Source organism: Cervus canadensis, chromosome 14, assembly GCF_019320065.1.
Source record: "Cervus canadensis isolate Bull #8, Minnesota chromosome 14, ASM1932006v1, whole genome shotgun sequence".
NCBI lineage: Eukaryota > Metazoa > Chordata > Mammalia > Artiodactyla > Cervidae > Cervus > Cervus canadensis.
Genome location: NC_057399.1, coordinates 24,596,867 through 24,622,511, shown reverse-complemented (window position 1 = coordinate 24,622,511; position 25,645 = coordinate 24,596,867). Strand labels below are relative to the sequence as shown.

The following is a 25,645-nucleotide window of genomic DNA, read 5'->3' as shown; positions in this document are numbered from 1 at the left end:
GAGCTTTCTGGAGTTAAAATATTCTATCTTTGGAGTCCTGTAATTTCACATCTTGAAGATACAAGGAAAGACTCATCTGATTAACTATTAAGTCAACTTCCCCTTTGATGAATACATTAAATACCTTCTGAATCCCATGAACTGGATGTTTAATTCATGAGCTGACTTATTATTCATTTGTGTTTGAGTGTCATCATTTTTAGTCATGTCTGGACTGCATGAATGCATGTGGGCATATTTTATTCATTAGTTTATACAAAATTAAATGTATATACTAGCTGCCAAATGTCTTGTTACTCTTCTACAATCAGTTCTTTTCAATGACAACTTCCAAATGGAATCTAACTCCTTACCAACATGTATGCTTTATAAACTAGTGAGAAAAGTATAGAGAGCCCAGAAAAGATTATGACTATCATGATATCAGACATGCATACACAGGGTAGAGAGCTTCTTAGGCCATTATGAATAGATCTGTTTTATTGTCAAGTATAATGAAAACATCAATAGATTCTGAAATATATTTTCTTCATTCATCCATTCATATACACACATATAATTTTTAAGGCAGATAAGAGAGTCGATTGTGTTTTATGTAAAGATTTTTTTGGCTAATACTATTAATATCTTAGCAAAGCACACATTACTAGTTCTACTAGTTATAACAATCTCTCAAAAAACAGTAGTGATCTTCTAGCAAGATTCCTTTGTTTTGTCAGTTAATATTCTCTTTTTGGTTCATAATTTATTGCCATCTATACACTCCTTTTTCATCCCAAGTTTATCTCCTCTTTTTCTATGTCATATCTTGCTCAGCTATTAAGTGTCTAGTACCCTGAGTTTTATTTAAACAATACTGACAATTTCTCCACTTCTCAAACATTATCTGAGCATTGCTTTAATATTTTTCAGGCTTAACTTGATCTTTCATGATGAGTAGTTTTACTAACTTATTTCCCCACTTTTACTGTGTCACAAGGATTCTGCTTCACTGACCTAAAGTGTGGCTCCTCCTTTATTCCCTTGTGAACAACACCTGGCATCCTTTTCTTTAAGTGTCACCCCTGGTGGCTCAAATGGTAAAGAATTTGCCTGCATTGCAAGAGACCTGGGTTCAATCCCTGGGTTGGGAAGATCCTCTGGAGAAGGGAATGGCAATCCACTTCAGTATTCTTGCTTGGAGAATTCCATGGACAGGGGAGCCTGCTGGGCTACTGTCCATGGGGTTACAAAAAGTCGAACATGACTGAGTGACATTCATGTTTTCTCTTGACCTTTTATACTGTGTCACAATGATTCTGCTTTACCAAGCTACAGTGTGGCTCCTACTTTATTTCTTTGTGAACAACAGCACCTGGCATCCTTTTCTTAGATGACTGCAAACAGAGTCTATTAAACCTAGCACCTTTACTAATCCTTTAGTTGGTCAATCCATTTGAAGTATAGAAAAATAACACACACACAGCTTCTACTGAATATGACCTTAAGTTGCCATCTTTTCCAGAAAATTTTGTTTCCATTGGAGACATTTTATTTATTTTGACTCATATCATGCTCAATCATTCAGTTATGTCTGACTCTTGCAACCCCACAGACTGTAGCCCACCAGGCTCATCTGTCCGTGGGATTTCCCAGGAAAGAATACTGCAGTAGGTTGCCATTTCCTCTTCCAGGGGATCTTTCTGACTCAGGAATCAAACCCCTATCTCCTACATCTCCTGCATTGGCAGGCAGATTCTTTACCACTGAGCCACCTGGAAAATGACTGGGATATAAATCAGCATTTCAACAGTTTTGTTTTTTTTTAAACGGGCAGTATATGAGGCAACATAAATTAAATGTCTCCAATAGAAACAAAATTTCCCAGAAGAAATGGCAACTTAAGGTCATACACAGTTTCTACTGAATATGACCTTAAGTTGCCACCTTCCGGAAAATTTTGTTTCCATTGGACACATTTTATTTATTTTGGCTCATTTACAGGATGTTTTAAAAAAAAAAAAAACTTTGTTGAAATGCTGATCCATATTCCAATCACATTTTGTGGTTATAAAGGAGAGTAACAAAGAACCCAGCTATGATGTGAATCTGAGACTACAAACAACTGAACCAGAACTAGCTTGATCAAGTTTGAGACTTTTCCCTTTGAAATAGATTTAATGCAACATTCCATTTTGACCACTAACAATAAATTACGTATTCCTTGGTTTTCAGGGATTATATTAAGACATCTTAGCTTGTTTTTCAATGAATCATATTCTACTGTAGGCCAAATTTGGACCCTTTTTCAACATATCTCTCTTCTTTTTATTTCTCTTTCTACAACTCTTTCTAACATCAATTTGCAACTGTCAAAAGGAGAAGCAGCATCAATTTCTTTGGCATCTCACTAAGATAAAAATCCCAGCCACAATACCTAGAACAGCAAAATAAATGTTTTTTCAAAACCCTGCTACAAACCTTGAAAACTTCAGTTTAACTATGTTACTGGAGGAGAGGGCAATGGCTCAACTCAGAAAGTTTTACTTTGGCAAGATATGGCTCAAGTGTGACTTAAAAGGACCAGGTCTACCTTGCACTGTTATCCAAACAGAGGTACTCCCTTGGGTCAGCAGCACTAGCATTGGTTGTTTTGACACCTTTGTCAATAAATAAGCCAGCCTGGAAAACATAATAATGGACTGAAATGAATATAAATCCCAAGTTATAATGACATATAGGATACATGAAAATAAGTTTTAGCGTATCACATCTACCAAAAATGGAGGGAGAAGAGGTAAAAAACCAAACAAAGGTATTACAAAAATGGCTACTTTATTGTTTTGTTTTTTTTAAATAATTTTACTCATTTGGTCAAACCTTTCTTTAGTGCCCTTCTTGGGGGTCACCAAGAATTATATGTCACCCAGAAAACCATGGTCTTTGCTATTACTCCATAAACAAGGAGGAAGATATGCAATTAAATAAACAATTACAAAACAATATAGTAAGCATACAATGAAGGAAATAGATGATGCTTTGGCAGCACATAAGAAAGGCACCAAGATGAGACATTCTATGAAGGCAGGAGAGAGAATTCAGGGAATGTCTCCTAAAAGAAGTGACATCTGAAAGCTGACACTTGAAGAAACCAGCCACACAGAAGACCAGGTCAGAGACTGAAGGGCAGGGAGTAGGTGGGAAACATCTAAAAAACCCAGAGGAAATCACTCCAGGGAATCATCTGTACAAAACTTCTGGGGATGAGAGAAAGTGTGACATATCTGAGGGGAAAAAAAATCTTAGATGTACTATCAGGAAATATATGGAGGGAGGCAAGGTAAGGAAGAAGACTGAAGAGAAGCAAATGCCAGATGATGCAGAGTCAGTATGCTTAAGAATCAAGACAATGGGATTTTAATAAAGGTTATGTAATCAACTGCATTTTAAGAAAGAATACTATAGTCTCAAATTTAACAAATTTAAATTTAAAATCTAATAATCCACCCTTTATTCAGATCTAATATCTTTTATTTTAAATTGATATAGTAGAATACTAAATTTCCTCATGGTACATGACATTAAAAAATTAATTAGAATGAGGTGTTTTTTGTAATACCACTAATAATTTTAAAATTTTGAGGACTTCTACTTTGAAGTGCTATTTTCAATTATTACCACTCTTAATCAACTATTCAGTTCATAAATATCACAATTCTGTGTAAAGTTTTTTCCTCTCAAGTCTTCATCAAGTGATTCTAAGTTCTTCAAATTATATCACACTTAGGTTTTTAAAGGATCCTCTGAGTTTCATAAAGGGAAATTATTAATTGAACTTTGATGTGGATCACATCAGAGGAAAGAATCTGGGCACTGTATCACATGATAAAAATATCAAGATGCCTCAAGAGTACAAAAGGAACCAGATGTGTTTTATCACCAAGGAGGTTAAGTGTCAATTATCATGAAAATTAGAGTTCCTGAATGGCCTTTCATCTATTTGACCTACATATCATTTTAAATTAGGTCAAATATTCTTAAACAATAGTTCACTGTTTACATAACTATATTAAATGTCCAGTAGGACATTCCATCAACACTGAGAGAAGAGAGAAAATATGCTTTTTAAGTCCCAAAAGCATACAATACACTAATGTGTACATCCTTAGAAACAATGATATTAAAGATTGGAAGGAAAGTGAGCAGAAGGAAAGAGGATGAGGACGCATGATTCAAGTCCACTATTATAATTATTCAGATTGCATGTACATGTGCGCCACAGCATATATTCCTGTGTGTATATAAACAGAAAGCTGTCTATACATCCTGAATGTGGCAGGATTAGGAGTCAGCTTTTTTAATCACAAATTACATTCTCTGATGACAAGTTCTAACTTGTATTAACATCTCTCAGTTGTAATCACAGTAGTCCATCCTTTACCCTGTAAATTATACATACTGATTGTTAAAACTTAGGAACCTACCTTAAAATTTGAATGGACCCTGTTGTTATAAAATATTCCCAGTGGAGTGAGTTCTGGTTTTGCTAAGAGCTGCAATCCACTGGATTCCCCCGTAGGTTCCTTGTGGAATAAATACCATATTCCAGCATCCTGTAATTAAAAGGGCAAGGTCATTAAAGGCATCCTTTTATAAAACCACTCTGTGAAACACCCTCACATAAACTAAGCATTTCACAAACAAGTTTATTCTTCTTAACACTAATTATTCATTGTTTCAGGTTCAGAGTTGACTCTAAAAAGTTGTGCACTCATGTAGCACTCTCAAAGCAGTGTATCAGGTTTGATTTTTCAAAAAGCAAATTTAATTTTGCTTTTAAGATGGGACAAAAGATAGAACTGGCTGATACCAAAATTTTATTCAAAATAACTTTCCTATCATTAGCTTTAAAAAGTCATGCAGAACTAGAACCAAACAAGCCTCCCTTCCTTTCACATGACCAGGACAGGATAGCCTTTTAGCAATATGGGTTTTTTTTTTCTATTTACCTCCAAACCTGATCAATAGATGACTCATACCTATTAAACAACTATCCATCAACATACAGAGATCACTGACTTCTTTCAAACAACTCCAATGTCCTTCCTATCCTGAGGCAACTTTTTGCCAAAGAGAAAAAACCGCCACATGCATGAATCAGGATGCTGTCTCAGCCTGGGTCCTGTCTGTTCAGGCTCAGTGTTTTACCTTAACTGGGGCAGCAGAAGAGTTTGAAATTTTCTGACACTCAAAATGGGATATAAAAATAGAAATGAAATGTTCTTAACCTCTGTGACAACTTTTTATTTTACAATTTAATTAAAAATCAGCCCAATGTGAAGGACAACTTCACATCAAGGAACATTGATTAAGCAGCTTGCTAAAACTCAAATATATAGTCCAAAAGTACAGTATCGATTCAAATTTAGCAGACATTCATTGAGAGCCAGGTATACAATAGCCTGTTCTCAAAGAATTCACAGTCGAACAAGAAACATAGAGACAACTAAAGTATAGCTATAAGTACTATACTAGTTTTAACAAAGTCCTTTAGGAACAAAGAGAGATGAATTGTGGAAAACATATCAGCAAAATGAATGCAGTATTTGGCATTTTTCCATGATAAAACTTTACAGATAGGTCTCAGTAAAAACAAACTCCTCTTGAAGAACGTGTCTGCCACCTCTATGCTTTGGGGCACAAGACGGACTCAGAGGGCTATGAAGAAGGCTCCACACCATAGCCTGATAAACTAAGGGCAGTGAACCCTCCCAAGACACAGCGGAGTTTGGGGCTGCGGGGTGGAAAAGGGGGGATAAGGAGGTAGCAGCTGTTTCCTGTTAAAACACTGTGGCGTCAAGACGGGTAAAGCGAGCTTTGTAAAAGGCAGTGGAAAGGTACAGGAAGAAAAAGTTTGATTTACTTTGGGAGGAAAACCCTTGCCAAAACATGAGCTTTACCAGAGCAGTTTTTCTAGAGAGAAAAAAAGAACTCACAGAATGAAAAGGGAGAAGAACATACAAGAGACGGAAAAAGACAGACACCTGCTATCTTCTTTTCTCAAATGAGCCCTCATAAGGATGTCTGGCAACCTCAACTTACATTTTTCAGGGACTCTGCAATTTGCTTTGATCTGCAACCCATGACTTCTGAAAATAGCTGAGTCTCTGCTCTGTGCTCATTTGTCATGTAATGTAGATCACATGATCCTGGGGTAAGACGGCACATCAAACCCTTGGCCACCTCTACCCAAAATCTCATCTTCCAACTAGAAACTCTCACTATAAATCCTATATGGGCTCAACAAATATTTGATGAAAAATGAATGAATAGAAGACTGAAATGATTGAATGTCCAGGGCTCTGCCCTGTCAAGTAAGAAACTTATGCTTTATATTTTTAAGAAAAACCACAGATGTAAATTCTACCATCACCCAGTGATACCTGTTTTCTGGCTATCTTGAAGAAATACTCCCTTCAGGTAATTTTTTACTTTATTCTGGAAAACAATGATAGGTATTCCTTTCCTGTTTAAAATGTTAATAGCCATGATGTATGTATATGAATATTCAAGTTTTGCTGCAAAGCTCGTATTTCTGCGCTATAGTTTTCAGCACAGATATAATCATAATAGTATTATGTTTTAAAGATTCATTTGTATATTATAAATTAGCAGCTGTATTATAAAAACACTCAATTACAAATGCAAATTTCTCCGAGCTTATCCAGGAGACATTTCTGTCATCCAAAAATAGTTCATTTATTCTCTTAAATTATCCCTGTGGATGTGTATGTGAAACAATTTAAGGCACATAACTAGTACATGGCACACAGCTAAACTCCCAGGGTGGCGCAGTGGATAAGAATCGTCCCGCCAATGCAGCGGTCACAGGTTCGACCCCTCATTCAGGAAGATCCCACACATCTCAGAGCAATTAAGCCTGTGTGCCACAACTACTGAGTCTGTGCCCTACAGTCCCACGAGCAGTAACTGCCAAGCCCACATGTACAACTACCGAAACCCGTGTGTCTAGAGCCTGTGCTCCGCAACGAGAGAACGTGCTCCACCACAATGAGCAGCCACTCAGCACGAGAAGAGCAGCCCCGGCTTGCTGCAACTAGAGAAAGCCATAGAAAAGCAACGTAGACCCAGTGCAGCCAAAAATAAATAAATAAATAAGATAAGGGCACACAGTTGAGTCCTTGCTTTACTAAGGAGGTGGAATTTCCAAGTGTATAAAATCCCTGCATTTAACAAAAAGGATGTGCCCCTTTGACCAGAATGACCATTGTCATAATATTCTACAGAATAGCCCATTCTCATAAGGCTTTTTTTTACTAATGAACATATGATTGAAATAGGAGAAGCCAGAAGGATTGTACATAATACACTAAAAATACTCTGGAGATGACATGATAACCCGATATACTGCTGCTGCTGCTGCTAAGTCGCTTCAGTCATGTCCGACTCTGTGTGACCCCATAGACGGCAGCCCACCAGGCTCCCCCGTCCCTGGGATTCTCCAGGCAAGAACACTGGAGTGGGCTGTCATTTCCGTCTCCAATGCATGGAAGTGAAAAGTGAAAGTGAAGTCGCTCAGTCGTGTCTGACTCTTAGCGACCCCATGGACTGCAGCCCACCAGGCTCCTCGGTCCATGGGATTTCCCAGGCAAGAGCACTGGAGTGGGGTGCCATTGCCTTCTCCAAACCCGACATACTACTAGCCCCCTCTTTTCTTCCATTTAGCATCTGTCTTTGTACACTCATAAATACTAACTGGCACAAATGATGTAGAAGAAACAGAAGAACCATCTCAACCACAGCCTGCTCTGAGAGCAGGCTGAAATAAGCAGTACCAGAAAGCAAGGTGCTTGAGTTAGACGACCACATACTATGTTGCATATACATATAAACCAGAACATTTACAAACAAGAACGCAAAAAAACACTGATGTACTTTAGTGTTATTTACCTGTGAGCCTGCAGCTGCATTATTAATCAGATTATTGTTGGGATGAGCAATCCAGAAAGTTGAAACGGCCCTGAAAGGCATTTTTTTTAAGGTGATTTAAATATTTGTCAGGAAAAATCCCATCTTCTAAAAACCTCCCACTAAACATATCCCCCAAAAGCCAACAGGCCTTGGCCATCACACGTGAGCTTTTCACTCCACCAATTACTCACATACAGTCAGTGGCAGGCACAGGGATATAATTTCCAAATACTTTTTCCCGCATGGTGATGCACATGGAGTTATTCCTATCTGTGGGAAGGAGTGTGCCTGGTTTGGTGAGGAGTCCCAGATTGTGGAACAAAGTATTTCTCTGTTCAATACCATCTTCCAGAAAGAAACAATGACCCAGTGTGTCAAATCCGACGGTGTCTTTTATCTGCCAAAATACAAGTGTATAATGTCATTGGTAACAAGACTGGCTGTGGTTGACAAGTGCCATTCATGAGGCATGCTGAGTACAAAAGCAAAAAGTTTTCATCTTAGCTGATGGGGCAAAGTCAAATGTCAGGGTTCACTGATCTCTTAAGAGAACAGAGAAAAACAGCAGAATTCTCAGGAAGGCAGGAGAGAGTAAGACCCGTGGTCCAACACCTTACTTATATAAAATTGATAAGTCATGGAAATGAAGGAGAGATGACTGCTTTCATAAAATGTATCAACACCATATGAGGCTACTTACCAGCAAGCCATTTGTCCCATGCACAGTGATGCACCTCGAGAAGCTGTGATGAATGGACAGGCCATCCACAAATGCTGCATGTCTGTACCCTCCTCTGGAATCCACATCTCCACATAGATGAAAATGAACAGGATACCGCCCCAGGTGCTGCTGACCCATGTGTTTCAATTCCACGTGAGAAAGATGGACCGAAGTAAAATTCTTCTTTATCTACGAGAAAACCAAAAATCAAACTAACACACAAGCAAAGTAGTTTAGGGCAAAGTAGCTCAGAAGCAAAGTAACAAAATACATTGTACATTGTTTTTTTTTTAAAAAATATTTATTTGGCTGTTATCAGGTCTTAGTTGCAGCATGCAGGATATTTGTTGGGTACATGGGCTCTCTAGTTGCCCTGTGGTATGTGGGATCTTAGTTCCCTGACCAGAGATCGAACCTGAGTTCCCTGCATTCGAAGGCAGACTCTCAACCACTGGATCACCAAGGAAATTCCCCCAAAATATTGTTTTAATAGAAAATATCTGAAGGAGACCAGACATGAAAGCATTTTTCTTTCACATCCTGTTTTCTTGGATCTCCAGCTCAGAATTTAGCAAATGCTTCTTTACATAAATGAATACTTTAAAGAGTAATAAAAAATAGCCTCTTATTAGGAATCAAGGAAAGGTAACCAGAAAGGCTACAAAAATGATTTTTGTACATATGTGTGGGTTTGTTCAAATATTTTGGTCATTTCCTATCTAGTCCAGTTCGCTCATTTCTATAATCTCCACTGTGATAAATAATTATTTCTAAATCTTCCCTCAATGATTTAGTTAGCATATAATGTTGTTTACTTCCGTTCTTTTTAAAAAAATGCTTCTATGATCCACAACTTCAGCAGTCTCTCAGTATTTATAAACTCTGGATTTTCAATCATACTACTAAAAACAAAGTCATGACACTGACCAACATATCAGAAATCAGTGCAACAGAAACGTAGCCAAAAATAATATCCTACTCAACACACAAAAATTGATTTTAAGACACATGTAGCCAAAATGAAGCCCAGGAGTCCAATATATTAGTACACAGAGCAACATTTAGTATATAATAAGTGCTCAGTACTTTTACAGAATAAAAAAATCTGCATTTAAAAAATATCTTTACAGAAACATATCTTGAATATGTACATCACTACTGCTTACCCTTTCATAATATCATGTTAAAAAAAAAAAAAAAACCTGATCCTTTCAGAGACTGCATGCATAATACTGAGATTATTTAGTCTTTTTGTCTGTATAACTCATTCTTCTCCATGTAAGTTGATTTCATTCTTCACAGGACAATTCTTAAATGGTTTAACTAAGAGTCCAGTTCAACTAAATGAAGATATAATGTTATCTTTTAATCATCTAAAATCTCCTTGTCATTGGAAAGAGAAATAAAACGTGATTTCAGTAGCCAAAAAGATGTCATTCCAAAACTTGAAAGCTTTGTCAAACATGTACTTAGCAGTCAGAGTTTCAGAGAATTCATGAAATCCTTTCACCTACCATGACATGTCCTCCAAAGGTGTCATAATCAAAGAACTGACACTGATTTTCAGCATAGCATGAGCCTTCCATTTCTCCTCGGATGACAACATTCTGGGTAAGAATTCCAACCTCAGCCCTCATGTCAACACCATCTATAATCTCACCCATGTGCAGGAACTGAGGTGTTTCTGGTTGATAAGAGCAAGGCAAAAATAACATTAGAACAAAGAAAACATAAAACTTACATCAAAAAGACAGTAATCTTTATCTTGTAACTTCAAGACATTCTTAAATTTATTGTTTGTTTCCATTCTTCAATCCCTCAGAACGAAAGAATCCCAGGAAGCAGAGATTTTATGGATTTCCTACTCTAATCACCCACACTCAGTGCCCTTAACCCTCACTCCCAACTATCAAACCCACACACGGAGAGCTTACTCCTCCCTAAAGTACTGGGTCGGCCAAAAAGTTCCACTTGGGTTTTTCCAGAAGATGTTACATAAAAACTCAAACGAACTTTTTGGCCAAGCCAATAGTTCAGTCTTCTCTTGAACAGCACCAATAATCTGGAACCTAACTAAGCGTCCATGCTGTCTCTCTCTGCTTCCTGTCCACGGGCTCTTGTTCTACTCCCCTGAGGACACATGAATACCCAAGTACATGCCGTATCTAGGAAAACTAATGGTTTTGTAGATGTTGATAATAGGGTGTCAAGTTTTTCTTGCTTCTTCTTCAAAGCTAAAGTAATCTGCACTTGGACATTAACAGTCCAGAAATAACTATCTTTTCTTTCCACTTCTTTTATAATATTATTATGCACTTTTAAATCCCCCCCTTTACTAAAAACTTAGAAACATTTTACCAACGAGCTTTTATCTGATCTTTGACTGAACTGAACTGAACTATATAAACTCAGGAAGGAAAAACACAAATAAACCAAATAATGGAGATTCATTATCATGTATACTTGTTAACAACAATGGGAATTTCCAAACAAAATTAATGCCAGATGGTCTGATGATTTTTTACTTTTCAGCTTTCTGCTTATGGCCTGTATGGTCAAGAAGGAAAAGTACAACACTGAGTGAAGCAGGATAAAACTGCCAAGTGAGTCAATTTCATTTTTTTTTAAAGCAAAAAAGTTTCCTTTAACCTTGAAAATTCTAAATTACCCATTGAGTGAGTACTTATTAGTTACTCTAAATTCTTTTGTTTTCTATCATAAATGTATAATGCATAATTTTTATTACAGAAGCAAGGAAAGCAATATAATGAATGAATGCACAATGAATCCCATAACTGAGGCAATGAAGAAAGAAGCTTTGCCTATCACCAGTCTCAAAATAAGTAACTGGTAAATGTCAGTCATTCTTTCTAAACAGAGCTTACAGTAAGGATCTCATTGTATGTTACTCTCTCTCAAAAAATACATTCATCAAGATTATGGCACAAAATGTAGTTTTATGAAAATACCTTTTTGGTTTCATTTTAAGTATTTGTGAGATCTACTACTGGCCAAGAAAGCAGACACTCAAAGACCATGAGTTTCTTTTTTTTTTTACATAAAAAAGAGACACTTCTATTTAAAAAATAAACCTAGTTTACTATTATCTAATAGCAGAAATTTAATAAAAAAAGTTTGAAAGCATATTGAAAAAAAATTCAATCCATCTAGTTTCCATCTCTTTTTTTTTAAATATAGAAACTGGCATAAAAACACTGATTTGTCTATAATACATCATTAACAGCAACATTATTGCTCAATGACTACTTTTATCTAACATCCTCCGGGACTCTACTGTTCAAAGAAGCCCACTGCTAAGACCTTCAGTATTGATGATGATGGTGACGGCAATGATGACTGAAGGAAAAACAAAGAATCCCAAGAATCATATCTCAAGAAGAGTGTTTCCCAAGAAGCCTTCTTAGCAGTCTGATACCTTTGACTTTGACCTGGAAGCGGCCGCACTCAGGACAGGGAAGAAGAGTAAACTCCTCTGCTTGGAACATGGAATAGTCTGTGCTTGCGACCACAATGTGATCTCCGGGTTCCCAGCTACTCACATCATCCAGCAGGTGCAGTTTTACTCCATCTACGGCCTCTACCTGGAAACCTGAATAAGAAATACCTAGACCAAAAAGCAAGAAAGAAAGTGATTTTTTTTTCCTCTAAAATCAACCCCTTCACTGATTCATAAATCAAAAGATAAATGTAAGTCAGCAATGCTTCAATCTGACCCATGCACAGGAAAAGATAGGACATGAACACACATAATCTTAACATTAAGAATAAAAGCTGGCCTTAGGTGATTTCTCATTTCTAGACCTTTGCTCATCATTTAGTCTCTGTCTACAGTGTCCATCCACTCTTAATTTACCAACCAAGATACTACTCATCTTATAACGTTCAGGCAAACCTTTCTGGACTTCCCAAACATCCTCTTGGAAGTAACCATTCTCTCCAGTATTCCTACTCTGTTATTTCTCTCTGGTATGACTAGTATGGGAAGACAGCTCACCTCCCTGGAAGCTGCATCAGTGAAGAGAGCAAAGCACAGCCACCTGTATTCACAGCTCTGTCTCACGGCGCAGACTCATAAACGTCTACTGAAGGGATGAGTGCCCCACTATCATCTGCAAAGTGACCTAAAGGCCACAGGATAGTGCCCAGTCCAACTCACACTGATGTTATCATGGGATAACATCAGACTTGCAATCCAGGAACTACTAATTACTGATCTTTCCTGAGACCTCCTTCTGAAATTCAGAGTTGGTTCCCAACTAGGCAGATGGAAACTGAAAAGCTGATCCAACATCTCTATAACTTGCACTCTTTAACACGCAACCAAGTGCAGAAGCTTCTGCACTGTTTCCTGCTTCTCAAAGTGTCCTTGACATAATCTGTCATGGTCCAAAACCTGATTTAATGCAAATGAATATGGAATAGATGGAAGCTACAGAAAATATGGAAATGTGGGGAGACACCATATTTCAAAGATATCTGTTTACTATCTGTATTTCAGCATCACCTTTCCAATTAATTGACAAACTACTCTGGGGCTACTTGAAGATACTGACCCTAAAAGTCGATGAGGGACTTCCCTGGTGGTCCAGTGGCTAAGACTCCAAGTTCGCAGTGCTTGGGGACCCAGATTCGATCCCTGGTCGGGACACTATATCCTGCATGCCATAACTAAAGTCCCGTACGCCACAGCTAAGAGTTGGTGGAGCCAAATAAGCATTTTTTTAAAAATTAAAAAAAAAATAGTCAATGATAGGAATAAAAAAAACTCATTTACTTAAGTTACAGGAATCAAAATGCAAGATATTTAGGCAAGACACAAAGAATAATACAAATATCCTTACAGTCTTAGGGATACCTGATAATACCTAACCTGAGCAAGTTCTGAAATCTGCTCCACTAGACTGATCCACCATGCTTTCCTGTTTCTACAAAGCACTAAAACAAAACAGAAAAAAAAAAAAGGAAGGAACCTAATGAATGTAAAGTGTCTTTTCTTTATGTTTCTTTCACATAAATACTAAAGCCCATAATAGAATATTTTGTTTAAATAAAGATAATAACTATCAATGATGGCTAACAATTGTTGGGATTTCACATACATAATAACCTTTCATCAAAACAGCTTTGAGATAGAGGAACTATTATATGCACTAATAAAAGAAGCAAAGGTCAGGGAGTCTGACTAATAGCTGAAAAAAGATAGTCTGACTAATAGCTAAAAAAAGAGCCCACAATGAATGCTAATTTAATTCCAGAGTCCAATTTTCCTAACCTCTATATCATTCTTCCTTCCTAAGAACTAAAACAGGCAGGTTAAGAGTAAAGATAGGCCAAAATCTCATGGTAGCAATGATAATCACCACCCAAAATTTCAGATTTAACCAAAAAGATTTATCTAAAAAAGGGCAACTAAGAAACTTTAATTTTTTTCATAAAAAATTTCAATTTTTAAAATTTCAAATTTTAAAAATTTTCTAGATAAATAAGTTTTAACTTAAAAGATCATTAGAATTTGCTTCTGTTAAAAAAAAAAAAGCAAGGTTACGTAGAGAAAAATCTGTATTATTCAACAATTCTTCACTTTTTTCTGGATGTAGAAGAAAATCCTTCCTGGGATATCTCCTACTGGCACTAATGAACTGGAAGTAGGAAAGGAAATACGTTCACCATCCTAGCTTCTTGGAGTGAATTTCTACCTCTTGCAGAAAACAGGAGACACTGAGAGCACAGAACACAAACAATATCCTACAACAGACAGCTAGAATGTATCCTTTCTCAGAAATGAGCAGTCACTGGTAATGTGAAAATGTAAGCAAAATTTCTCACAAAGGAAATGTTGACTCCAAGTTTGTCATCCTCTGCCTGGAGTATTACTGAAAGAAGTTCCACTAAACTCTTCATGCAAGTCCCAATTCCCACTCAGAAATACTTCTCATCTACCTTGGCTTTTTGCCAGAGGCAACCATGATGTGGTTGAAAGAACAATAGTCTTGGAGGCAGAAAATTTAGGCTTGATTCCAGTTTCCTCATCCATAATGGACACTATCTCCTCACCTCAAACTCAGAAGGCTGCTTAAATGGAGCATGTGAATTCCTCCATGAACATATGAAGTTTCCTCCATAAACATAGGAACTTTGTTTATCTGTTTGTTTTAAAGCAAAAGACTCTTTTTTTTAATTACAAGGATACAAAATACAGTTATATCCCAAGTCATGTTTGCATTACTGTTAAAACAGCTAACCTTTATTGAGTGCTTACTATATAGTCTGTGCTAAAAACTTCATATTCTTCATGTTTGATTCTCACAGCAGCCCTATGTGGTAGTTTCCATTATTATCCCCATTTTCAGATGAGGAAAGTAAGGGTTAGGAAGTTAAAGTCATATGCCATCATCATATAGTAAGTCAGACAGCCGGGACATGAACCCAGGCATTCTGTCTCCAGAAATCCATTTCAGTGAACACTTTGCTACAGTGCTGCTAAAAACAGAGGTATGTGCCCAGCCTAAAATAAGCTTTTCTGTGTAATTACAGATGTAATAAACTACCTTTTAATTACTCATTTCACATTAATTTTGGGATAATACTGGGTTGGAAAAGAAAGGTGGTGGGCAAGCACAGACAGGAGGCTGCCAATTCACCTGGAGCCAAAAAAATCTAGCAGCAAAATACAGAAATTCTTCAGTGAATTTCCTTTAAAAAAAAAAGGTCAAAAAAAAAATAATAAAAATGAAAAAAATTTTTAAAAAGGTCAGAGTATCATTGTTAGACATGATAGTTCTTCTGAAAGGTGGATTCTAATTTTCAAAAATGCTGAAGAAAAGTAAAGACCTAAGATAACTTTAAAATATATTATTTAAGGAAAGTCAAGCAGGTTAAAACAAAATGAACACTAGGGGAGGGAACATAGATTTTAAATGCTAATTAACTCCGAATGATAGGGTGAAACATTAATTTTAACTTTGTACTTTTCTCTGTTTTCCAGTTTGTCTATAAGATAAATGTAGTAGCTGAATTATCAACGAAACATTGCTAAGCAAACGAGTATTTGTTTACACAGCATGTGTTCAAAGGTAATATTTGTCGATACAGCTATAAAACAGTAAGAACCAAAGTACAAAACCAGTTCACTGTCACAGAACATAGTCAAAGACAGCTCACCCTATCACATCCAGATTGGTCCGACTGATACTAAATCTAGGAAACAAATCTATTAACCACACCTAATGACTCAAGAATGAAGAACAATGTCCAACTGAGGATGCATAAACTAGACCATTTTCTAATCCAGAAAAAAAGAGTGTTGTTTCAGCCTAAAAGATCAACTATAGTTGGAAAACTATAGGTTTCATCTTCAATCAGTTGAGAAATAGAAATAGACTGTCATATGAATACAATGCCACTTTAAAAAACATTTGTCACAATACTTACCAACGTATTAACAAGAGTATAAACTGTGCTCGCCTACCTTCAGTCCATTCACTATAAGCTGTCACAGAGAACTTCTGACCATCCACAGTATAAAATTCTCTTTGGGCGAGAGCCTTCCCTCCACTACTATGATTCTCATAGTTTCTTACAGATTCATTGCAAGAAGTACTGCCACCATCAATGACACCAACCAAAGCCCAAGCTTGCCTAGAAGGAAAAAGAGCAGGTGCAACTGATTGTTTGTCATGGTACTGACCCAAATCCCCAACACAGATGTTATGACAGGTGCTATTAATTCTATTTCATTTTTGTCAATCCCTCCAACTCTTTTACCACATGTGGTTGCAAGTCCAAACTTGACTGAAAAAACTGACATCACAGAAGGAAATGCACCTGGATTTTAAATCCCTGTTTGTCCAGTTCTGTAACAGGTGAAATGCTGATTACTATGATTTCAATTAATCATTGACTTCCCTGATGCACACTTGTTTCATTCACATTATTTTTTATTATTATTTTTTCTAATCTTCTGGCCACTCAACATGTGGGGTGTCAGTTTCCAACCAGATATGAAACCAGCATCCCTTGCATTAGAGGACAGATTCTTAACCACTGGATCACCAGTGTGTGTTAGTCACTCAGTTGTGTACGACTCTCTGTGACCCCAAGGACTGTAGCCCACCAGGCTCCTCTGTCCATGGAATTCTCCAGGCAAGAATACTGGAATGGATTGCAACTCCCTTCTCCAGGGGATCTTCCCGACCCAGGGACTGAACCCAGGTCTCCTGCATTGCAAGCAAATTCTTTACCATCTGAGCCACCAGGGAAGCCCCCATTTCTTTTTAAATGATTATTGCCTGGTCTCTTTTCCACTCTTATCTCTGCAATGTTCTCAAATCTAACTACATAATAGAATCATATGGGAGCTTTAGAAACATATCCAAGCTTAGACCCAGCCCACACCAACGCAACCAACATCTCTACAGGCGGGGCCTAGCATGAGTCTGTTTTAAAGTTCCCCAGATGCTCCGACTGTGCAGCCACACTGGAGAACCAAGCAGGGGTTCTCAAACTTCACTGGTATCAGAATTAAACGTAAGGCTTGTTAAACCAGACTGCTGGGCCCCACCTTCTGACTGTTGGATGTGCGGCCATAGAATTACTGACAAGTTCCCAGGTGATGCTGATGCTGCTGGTCTGGGAACCACACTGCGAACCTGAGTCACAGGTCAGAGGTTACAGCAGTAGGCGTTATCTTTGACTGCATACATTGCCAGTGGGGAGCAGGGGTATGTTCTACGCTTCAGAGATCCTGATGTAAATGATGTACCGTGGGCCCTGCGCATGGGATTTTTTAAGATCTCAGGGGTGCAAACAAAGCTGAGAACCGCTGGTTATTAGTTTAATATTAAAGCTGTAGAATCACTATTCAACAGGTTTTTAATTTTACATGCTTTATATCTATTTGTTGAAAGCAATACACTTGAAAAACACCATTTTATTTCTGTGATACTGTGATAAACATTCCAGGGACTCTGCTCAAGCTTGTGACCAAAGTCAATTTAAAAAAAAAAAAAGAAAGAAAGAATAAAGACAAAACATCAGAAAATTAGCCTTAAGACTCCTGGTTTAAAACATGAAAAGAAAAATGTCAGCTTCTCACTGTAGGGGGGAAAAATTGCCAAATATAATCTATGCTAGACAGATGGCTGGATATTCACAGATGAAAGTTAACCAATGCATGCCTACATCCTTACAAATCCCACACCCGCCCCTGTGTGGATTAGCTACTCTTTGGCTGACTGTTTTATAGCTCTATTTATATTCTTTGATACAGCAGAAAGAATCAAATGAAGAATGTTTTAGTTTATTATCTCCTATGTGAGGGAAGGAGAGGAAGACTATCAGAGGCTTCCTTTATTTACCAGAACTGCCTCAGCAACTATAAAACAATGTTCTATTCTACTGACACTATCTCCAAAACACTCCTACTTCCCTCCTCCACTTGAGGAAAATTTCAACGTGCCAGACATTATCTTCAAAGGGGCATGTTTATGTACCCTGGAGATAATATCAATGCAAAGGAACACTGGCAAAGGATCACAATTCTAATTTCTCCGTCAAATCAGCAGCAATATTTTAAAAGGAATTTGAAAACAGTAGGGAGAAGATTACCCGGAAAGTCAAACAAAACATTCAGAGCTAATGATCACACAAATCTAGAACAATAATGACTTAAAGAAACAGAAGTTATTATCTCTGGTACTATCGGATGATGAAATAGAGTAGGTATCTGAGCAGACCATGCTTTCACTCCTAGGTCTATCAATTATAGAAATACCTGCACATGAGCATGAAGAGAAACTCCAGTACTTTGGCCACCTGATGCAAAGAGTCGACTCATGGGAAAAGACTGTTGAAGGGAAAGATGGGGGGCAAGAAAAGAAGGGGGCGACAGAGGATGAGATGGTTGGATGACATCACTGACTCAATGGACATGAGTTTGAGCAAACTCCGGGAGATAGTGAAGGACAGGGAAGCCGGCATGCTGCAGTTCATGGGATCGCAAAGAGTGGGACATGACTTAGCGACTGAACAACAACAACAAATATTCCCCGTGTGAGTAAAAAGAGGTTTAAAACCACTACAGACCCTTTTTCTTCACTAATTTTTGTCTTCTTAACTTCTCTACAATTTCTATAGATAATATTCCATTCTAACACTGACCAAAGGAAAAAGTAATAACTAAATAAATCAACCATCAAAGGAAAAAAAGAGAAACTAGATCATTTCAACATGCCAGTTTTGAAGTTCTCTAACTTTTCACTGCAGATATCCCCTGGCTTTATTGTGAACAGTAAGCAGAAAACTTCTGTTTTCTTTGTAAATGTTGAGCCAGCTACTTCCCCAGAACCGCATTAGGAAATCATGGTTAGCCAGAATACGGCACAAGAACACAAGAATAAATTGTAGGAATGAATCCTACTATCTGGGTGAACTCCCGGGCCCTCCAACTTGTGCCAGGGTCTCATAGGACAGTGCCAATCAAACAAGATTCAAATTAAAGGGTTCAAATAACAAAAGAAAAAAGAGCGAGAGAGAGAGAAAGAAAAGAAAAAGAAACCTGTGCATGTTCCACCCCTCCTCGTGCTTTTAAGACAACTTTTACACCTTAGCTCAGAACGGGGCCCTAACCTTTCAACTCATAAGGTGAAACTCAATTAGCCTGAGTTTCATATGATCTTCAGAAGATACTATAAGAAGGAAGTCAATTTCCTTAAACTGATTGTTTTTCAGAACCATACTCCCATTCTTAATTTTTCACAAGTCCAATGCTAAGATTCACAAAGTGTTTCATAAACCAAAGCTTAGAAGACAGCTTTGTAACCAGTATTCTATCCTCCAATTCAAAGCAAGAGGCAACCAGACTTCCAAATTGTAGTGGCCATTCTGACACCTGACTTTCTCCATCACACTCTCCTCTCACACAGACACAGATTCTAATACGCAGCGGGAAAGAAAGTAAAAAAAGATAGGTATGGGGCCTCCCTGGCAGTCCAGTGGTTGGGAGTCCACCTGCCAATGAAGGGAACGTGGGTTTGATCCCTGGTCCAGGAGGATCCCACCAGCCGAGGGGCAACTGGGCCCTCAAGCCACAGCTACTGAGCCTGAGGGCCCTAGAGTCCGTGCTCCACGACCAGAGGAGCCACCACGAGGAGAGACCCGAGCACCACAGCCAGAGAGCAGCCTCGGCTCGCCACAACGAGAGAAAGCCCTTGCAGCAAGGAAGACCCAGCACAGTCAAAAATAAATAAATACAAAATTGTAAAATATATCTTCATGCTAAAAAAAAAAATAAAAAAGATATGCATGCCCACCTGTAGCCCAGCCCTTGGATCAGCTTACTTCCCAGCCGGTCCTGGATCATCTGTATGGTTCCTTGTAAGAGGCTTTTAACAGCTGAATCTCCAACAGCTATGGCAACAATCCGTCCTGGATCCTGGTCTCTCAGGAATTTCTGAAGTCGCCTACTTTCATTTTGGGATTCATGGGTATCAAATCTCTCAATTTCCAAAATTTTGGCTGTGTCTTGATCAATGACCCTCACATTGAGGCCCCTGGAAAAGTCCTTTTCAAAGGCATAGGAGCCAAAGGTCAAGCCTGAAGAATTCAGAGTTCTCACCAACAATGTCCATGATGCCTTCTGTGTCCCATGTAATTCCAGTGTCCCGCCGGCTTCCACACCAATAAATTTTTTGCCAAATGTTGGCATACTTTCACCTTCATCTGACTTGCCATACAAGGTAATTGTCGCTTTGGATTTATAGCGGCATTTTTCTGCTCCAATATGAAGCGCCCCACCATCCTTGATCAGGATGTAACGAGTCCTCAAAGTAATATTTCTGGATCCATCTTTATCATCCCCAAATACAAGCAGTCCTGCAGGGAATAACACCAAGTAAGCCAGTTTCTGAAATATCTTTCTAAGGTACAGAGAAATAGCTTTCATCTTAAGAGGGAACAAAAGCACTTCTGCAGTTAAGTTGGGAAAAAGAATTTACTGTAAGTCGGCTTAGAAAATTGAATGTTTTCAAAACGTATTAAAGAAATGGAGAATTCATATCTCAACACCCTAAACATGCCCATGTGTAAGAATTTCAATCCATTCACTTTAAAGGGAAATCATCTCTAGAAAAATATCTAAGACTCTACAAATCTGAATCTCATTTTTACCTGTATTAACCTACATTAATTCTCTCATCACTCTCCATAGTTGTAACAAAGATTTAGCTATGAGAGATGACCTTCTGGAGCTCGCTCTTTCTGAATAAACCAACGGTCTTGACTTGAGTGATTTCTAAGGCCCTTCTAGCTGTTGAATTCTACGGTTCTGGTTCTAACTTAGGAAACGTTCCTGTCTCCACGGTTAGTGACACCACATTCTAAATGCCAACAACAGTTTTCTACATAAAGAACATCAAATGTTGCTGTTCCCATAGACAGGGACCGTTACCTCCATCCTGAATAACTATAGAATTCACTGTGGCATCTGAGGTCAGACGAAACATATCTCCTTCCTTGATAACAACTTGTTTTGCAGAATCTTGTCCTGGATCCCAGTTCCTGAGACGGGGGTTTTGATCTGGGCAATTCTCTATAAAACAAAGCAACATCAATACCCCATTAAACCAACAAGACACAAAAACACCTTTAGCCAAATTCAAGTACTACTGTTGTTTATTGCAACTTGCAAGTAACGGGCTGACGTATTTTAATTTCTTTCCATAAGGATGGAATTCCTATCCCATCCCACCAAGCAGAGCTATGTCAAATCCTTTACTTCCTCAAAACATAAAAAAGGTTTCTCCACAAAAGCAAGTTGCTCCCATCTAGTTTGGGTCAGAGTCCAGTAAAAACAGAGTTCCCCTGAACTATCTACTCTGGAAACAAATCAACAGTAAGAGGCAAAACTCTGAATTGTGTTTAGAAAAGAATATAAGTTCACAACATACTGATTAAAAAAAAAAAAAAAAGAATTGCTAAGCAATATGCATATTAGGTCTTCCCAGGTTCCTTCCTATGCATGGAGAATCATAAAGAAGGTGATAACGGCACTTCCTTCATCACAAAGGCAGCTGCTGATAAATAGCAGTATCTTCAGACATGTACATTTTCCCAACAAAACTGCAAGAGGCAAATAGCCAAAACCATGACTTCTCATTTTCAGAGATGAGGAAACTACAGATTAGAGAAGCCAAACCCAAGACAACTCAGCAAGTTGAGTGATATGAAAGTTCCCCTTTAAGAAATGAGGTTTGAAAAAAAAAAAAAAAAAAGAAATGAGGTTTGGAAAAAAAAAAAAAGAAATGAGGTTTACTTTCCTTGCAGTGTTCTTTTGCTAGAATTTGCCTCTTGAATAGATGATGATGAAAATACAAAAAGTATTTTGCATTGCCAAAGCTATTTAAAGCATGAGACCTTTCATTTATTTATATATATATAAAATTTGGGAGAGGAAAAAAATATCACGCCAATTTTTTTTAATTTATTTTTTTTTCTTTTTTCTTTTTTTATTTTTAATGTTAGGATAATTACAATATTGTGTTGATTTCTCCCATACATCAACATGGATCAGCCACAGATACATATGTCCTCTTCCTCTGGAGCCTGCCTCCCATCTCTTACCCTATCCCACTCCTCTAGATTGTCACAGAGTCCTGGTTTGAGTTTCCTGAATCATACAACAAATTCCCACTGGCTATTTTACATATGTTAGTGTATATGTTTCCATGCTACTCTCTCCATTATCACACCAATTTTGACCAATTAATGACCAAGTAGTTATTGAGGACCAATTTGTCCACTCTGGACTAAATAGTGTAAAATTCATAAAGTTTATAATATATAAAATTTAGAATGAGCTCACAGCCCTTAGAGTATATAATCTAGTTTTGTATGAAATAATACTGAAAAATATGGTAGTTTCTTTGATGCAAAAAAGCTCAGAGAAAGGAGAGGTGGCGCTAGAGTAACTGAGACAGCTTCAACAGAGCAGACCTAAACCCCCAAAGAGTGGACAGAATTTAAATAAGAGGAGCATGAAGGGGAGATATGAATATTAGCGATGCAAACATCCCTTATGGTCCAAGTCCATTCGGTTGCTCATTTAGAATAGCCAGATGTCGCCTACATTTAAACTAAGCAAAGATTAGAAAGGCCAGGGTACACTTGTATGAAGTGGAAGGTATATACTACAGGATAATGTGAGAAAAAGTAGAGATACTGCGTACATCACAAAGATAACAGTTTTTTAGAGGAAGTAAATTATGATTCCTCATTTTGAACTTGCACACCACTAATGCAAACATCTATTTCTAAGCATTCATGCTGGTTTATGCTCTCTCTTTGAAGTGATAGTAACCACTACCATTAAAATTAGTCCTACTAGGTAAGACCTTGGCAATTACTTCATGGAATTAATTTTTGTCCTAGCAGCTTCATGATCATTGATATTTAATTCTGATAAATCAATGATCATCACTAATATGCTAAGAATAGTCAAACTTTTCTTTCTATCAAAGAAACAAGAAATGTCTTGAATTCATTCTGACTTAATATTGAGGATTTCTTGAGCTTTTCTTGTACCTCCCTCTCTACCCATAAAACATTTAACTGGAATTCTCCATGATATCACAAGCAAATGTAGGTCCCAAGAAACAAGCAATCGACCCAGTTAGAGAAGAAAATCCAGAAGGAATCTAAAAAAGATCTAAAACCTACTATAATAATTATATAATTCCTCTTGTTTATAATTATTTCCTAGGGGAGCATGCTTCACTAAAAATTTTTTATCACCCAAAATTCTAATCTGTTTTTTTCCAGTAAAGTACATTTAATGAGAAAACATGTAGTCTGCAGAAAGCATCAAAAAATAGGTTAGCCAGCCCCACCTTCTTGGCTACCCACTTGTTCAGTAGTGGGATCCATTATTAAAGTTATGTAACAGCAGTAATCACAGTAAGGCTGATTCTGAAATATTTTAGCATACCAGGTCTTTCCACTGATATTCTGCCCTTTACTGCCAAAATGTGAAACTAAAAAATGTTGATTCAAGGAACCACATCACCAATTCACTGTCTTAGCTGGAATATGAAAATGTCAATGAAAGCCACAGATTTTAGCTCTGATTTTCCATAATCTAGCATCCATTTACTGCAGATTGCTTGGAAAGAATGAATCAACAGCAGTGAACTTGGTTATTTCTCTGGAGAATAGAGGAGAGAAAGTCAATGGTATGTGCAACAAAAAAGCAATGTTGCAAGTTCTTTATGTGGTCCACTGGCTTGGCCAACAAAAATGTTGACAGACACCTCAACATCACTCTGTCATACAGAATGAAGTATAAGTCAGAAAGAGAAAAACATATTTAAAAAAATGGCATAGATGAACTTATTCGCAAAGCAGAAATAGAGACATACCAAGGAAGGAAGGTAGGGTGGGATAGACTGGGAGATTGGGATTGACCTACATAATTACTATGTATAAAATAGATAACTAATGAGAACCAGCTGTATAGTACAAGGAGCTCTACTTAAAGCTCTATGGTGACCTAATGGGAAGGAAATCCAAGGAAGAGGGGATACGTGTATACGTGTGGCTGATTCACTTTGCTGTATGGCAGAAACTAACACATTATAAAGCAACTACACTCCAATTAAAACAAAACAAAACAAACACATATACATTTTAAAAAAAGTCAAATGAACATCTCTCTTACTTCAGGTCTACTTTTTTACAAGTATTGACATTATCTCCCCCTAAACCTTAAAGTCTCTAAGACCCCTAAATCACCCATGAAAACTAAATAGACTAATGTTTCCAAGTCTTATAACCAGTAAGTGAAAGTGTGTTAGGGACTCAGTCATGTTCAACTCTTTGCAACCCCATGGGCTGGATCCCGCCAAGATCCTCTGGCCATGGAATTCTCCAGGCAAGAATACTGGAGTGGGTAACCATTCACTTCTCCAGGGGATCTTCCCAAGCCAGGGATCAAATCCAGATCTCCTGCACTGCAAGCAGATTCTTTACCATCTGATTCATTCCAGGGATGCCTATAACCAGTAAAATACTTCTCAAATGTTATATCCATTTAAGAAGGCACTAATTCAACAAAAATCTGTTGCAGATGATAAAATAATGCAGACCAATATGGTGCTAATCCTGGTGGCCTAGTCTGCTTTCTCCACAGCTTTGAGCCCTTTGATTTTTAGAGAGGGATGGGGTGCATTATGAGGCCAGTCTTCATTGGTACTGGGGTTTCCCAGGTGGCTCAGAGGCGAAGAATTTGCCTGCCAATGAAGAAGACGCTGGAGATGCAGGTTCGATCCCTGGGTTGGGAAGATCCCCTGAAGGAGGAAATGTCAACCCACTCCAGTATTCTTGCCTGGGAAATCTCATAGACAGAGTAACCTGGCAGGCTACAGTCCATAGGGGTGTAAAGAGTCAGGCATGACTAAACACACAAACATTTTAGCAGTGCTATACTGAGGCTGACTGACAATATCATTCTAAGTACAGTTATGTCACCAACTCGAAAAGCAAAAACCATTTAAGAAATTAAAATCCTCCTAAATGAAGTTTAACTATGAAAACAAGTGTATCACAACTTATACCTACTAATGGATATTTTCCTTTAAGGATACACATTATTGCTCAAAAATACTGGGAGCTTCTCTTTTGGAACTGTCCCCTCAATTGGTTTCAAATGGCAGAACACAAATCCTATCGCTTTCACTTTTTTCCCCCAATTAAATATACTTTATCACTGCATTTAGTAATTCTTATTACTAAAAACTTGTGGCAATCTGAAAATCATACCTACTACAAAAGATGAAATTGTGCCTCCACAAGATTTCAGTCAAGACTCTTAAAATTACCATTTTGAAAAGAAATGTTCCAAGAAGGTCTGTGAGCCCTGGGGCAAAGTGCAAATGGAAAGGA

General features: G+C 37.7%; 1 protein-coding gene across 1 annotated transcript in view; it reads right to left on the bottom strand.

The window, feature by feature from the left end:
- The window catches only part of CEMIP2 (cell migration inducing hyaluronidase 2), a 75,518-nt gene that overhangs the window by 32,326 nt on the left and 17,547 nt on the right, over positions 1-25,645 (bottom strand). Inside the window, exons 3-12 of the mRNA XM_043486544.1 lie at positions 21,159-21,299; positions 20,023-20,584; positions 16,182-16,351; positions 12,129-12,317; positions 10,207-10,376; positions 8,672-8,881; positions 8,163-8,368; positions 7,951-8,020; positions 4,464-4,592; positions 2,573-2,661 (exon numbers count right to left, since the gene is read on the bottom strand). Coding sequence (XP_043342479.1) covers positions 2,573-2,661; positions 4,464-4,592; positions 7,951-8,020; positions 8,163-8,368; positions 8,672-8,881; positions 10,207-10,376; positions 12,129-12,317; positions 16,182-16,351; positions 20,023-20,584; positions 21,159-21,299 — 1,936 coding nt within the window. The remainder of the gene's footprint in view (positions 1-2,572; positions 2,662-4,463; positions 4,593-7,950; positions 8,021-8,162; positions 8,369-8,671; positions 8,882-10,206; positions 10,377-12,128; positions 12,318-16,181; positions 16,352-20,022; positions 20,585-21,158; positions 21,300-25,645) is intronic.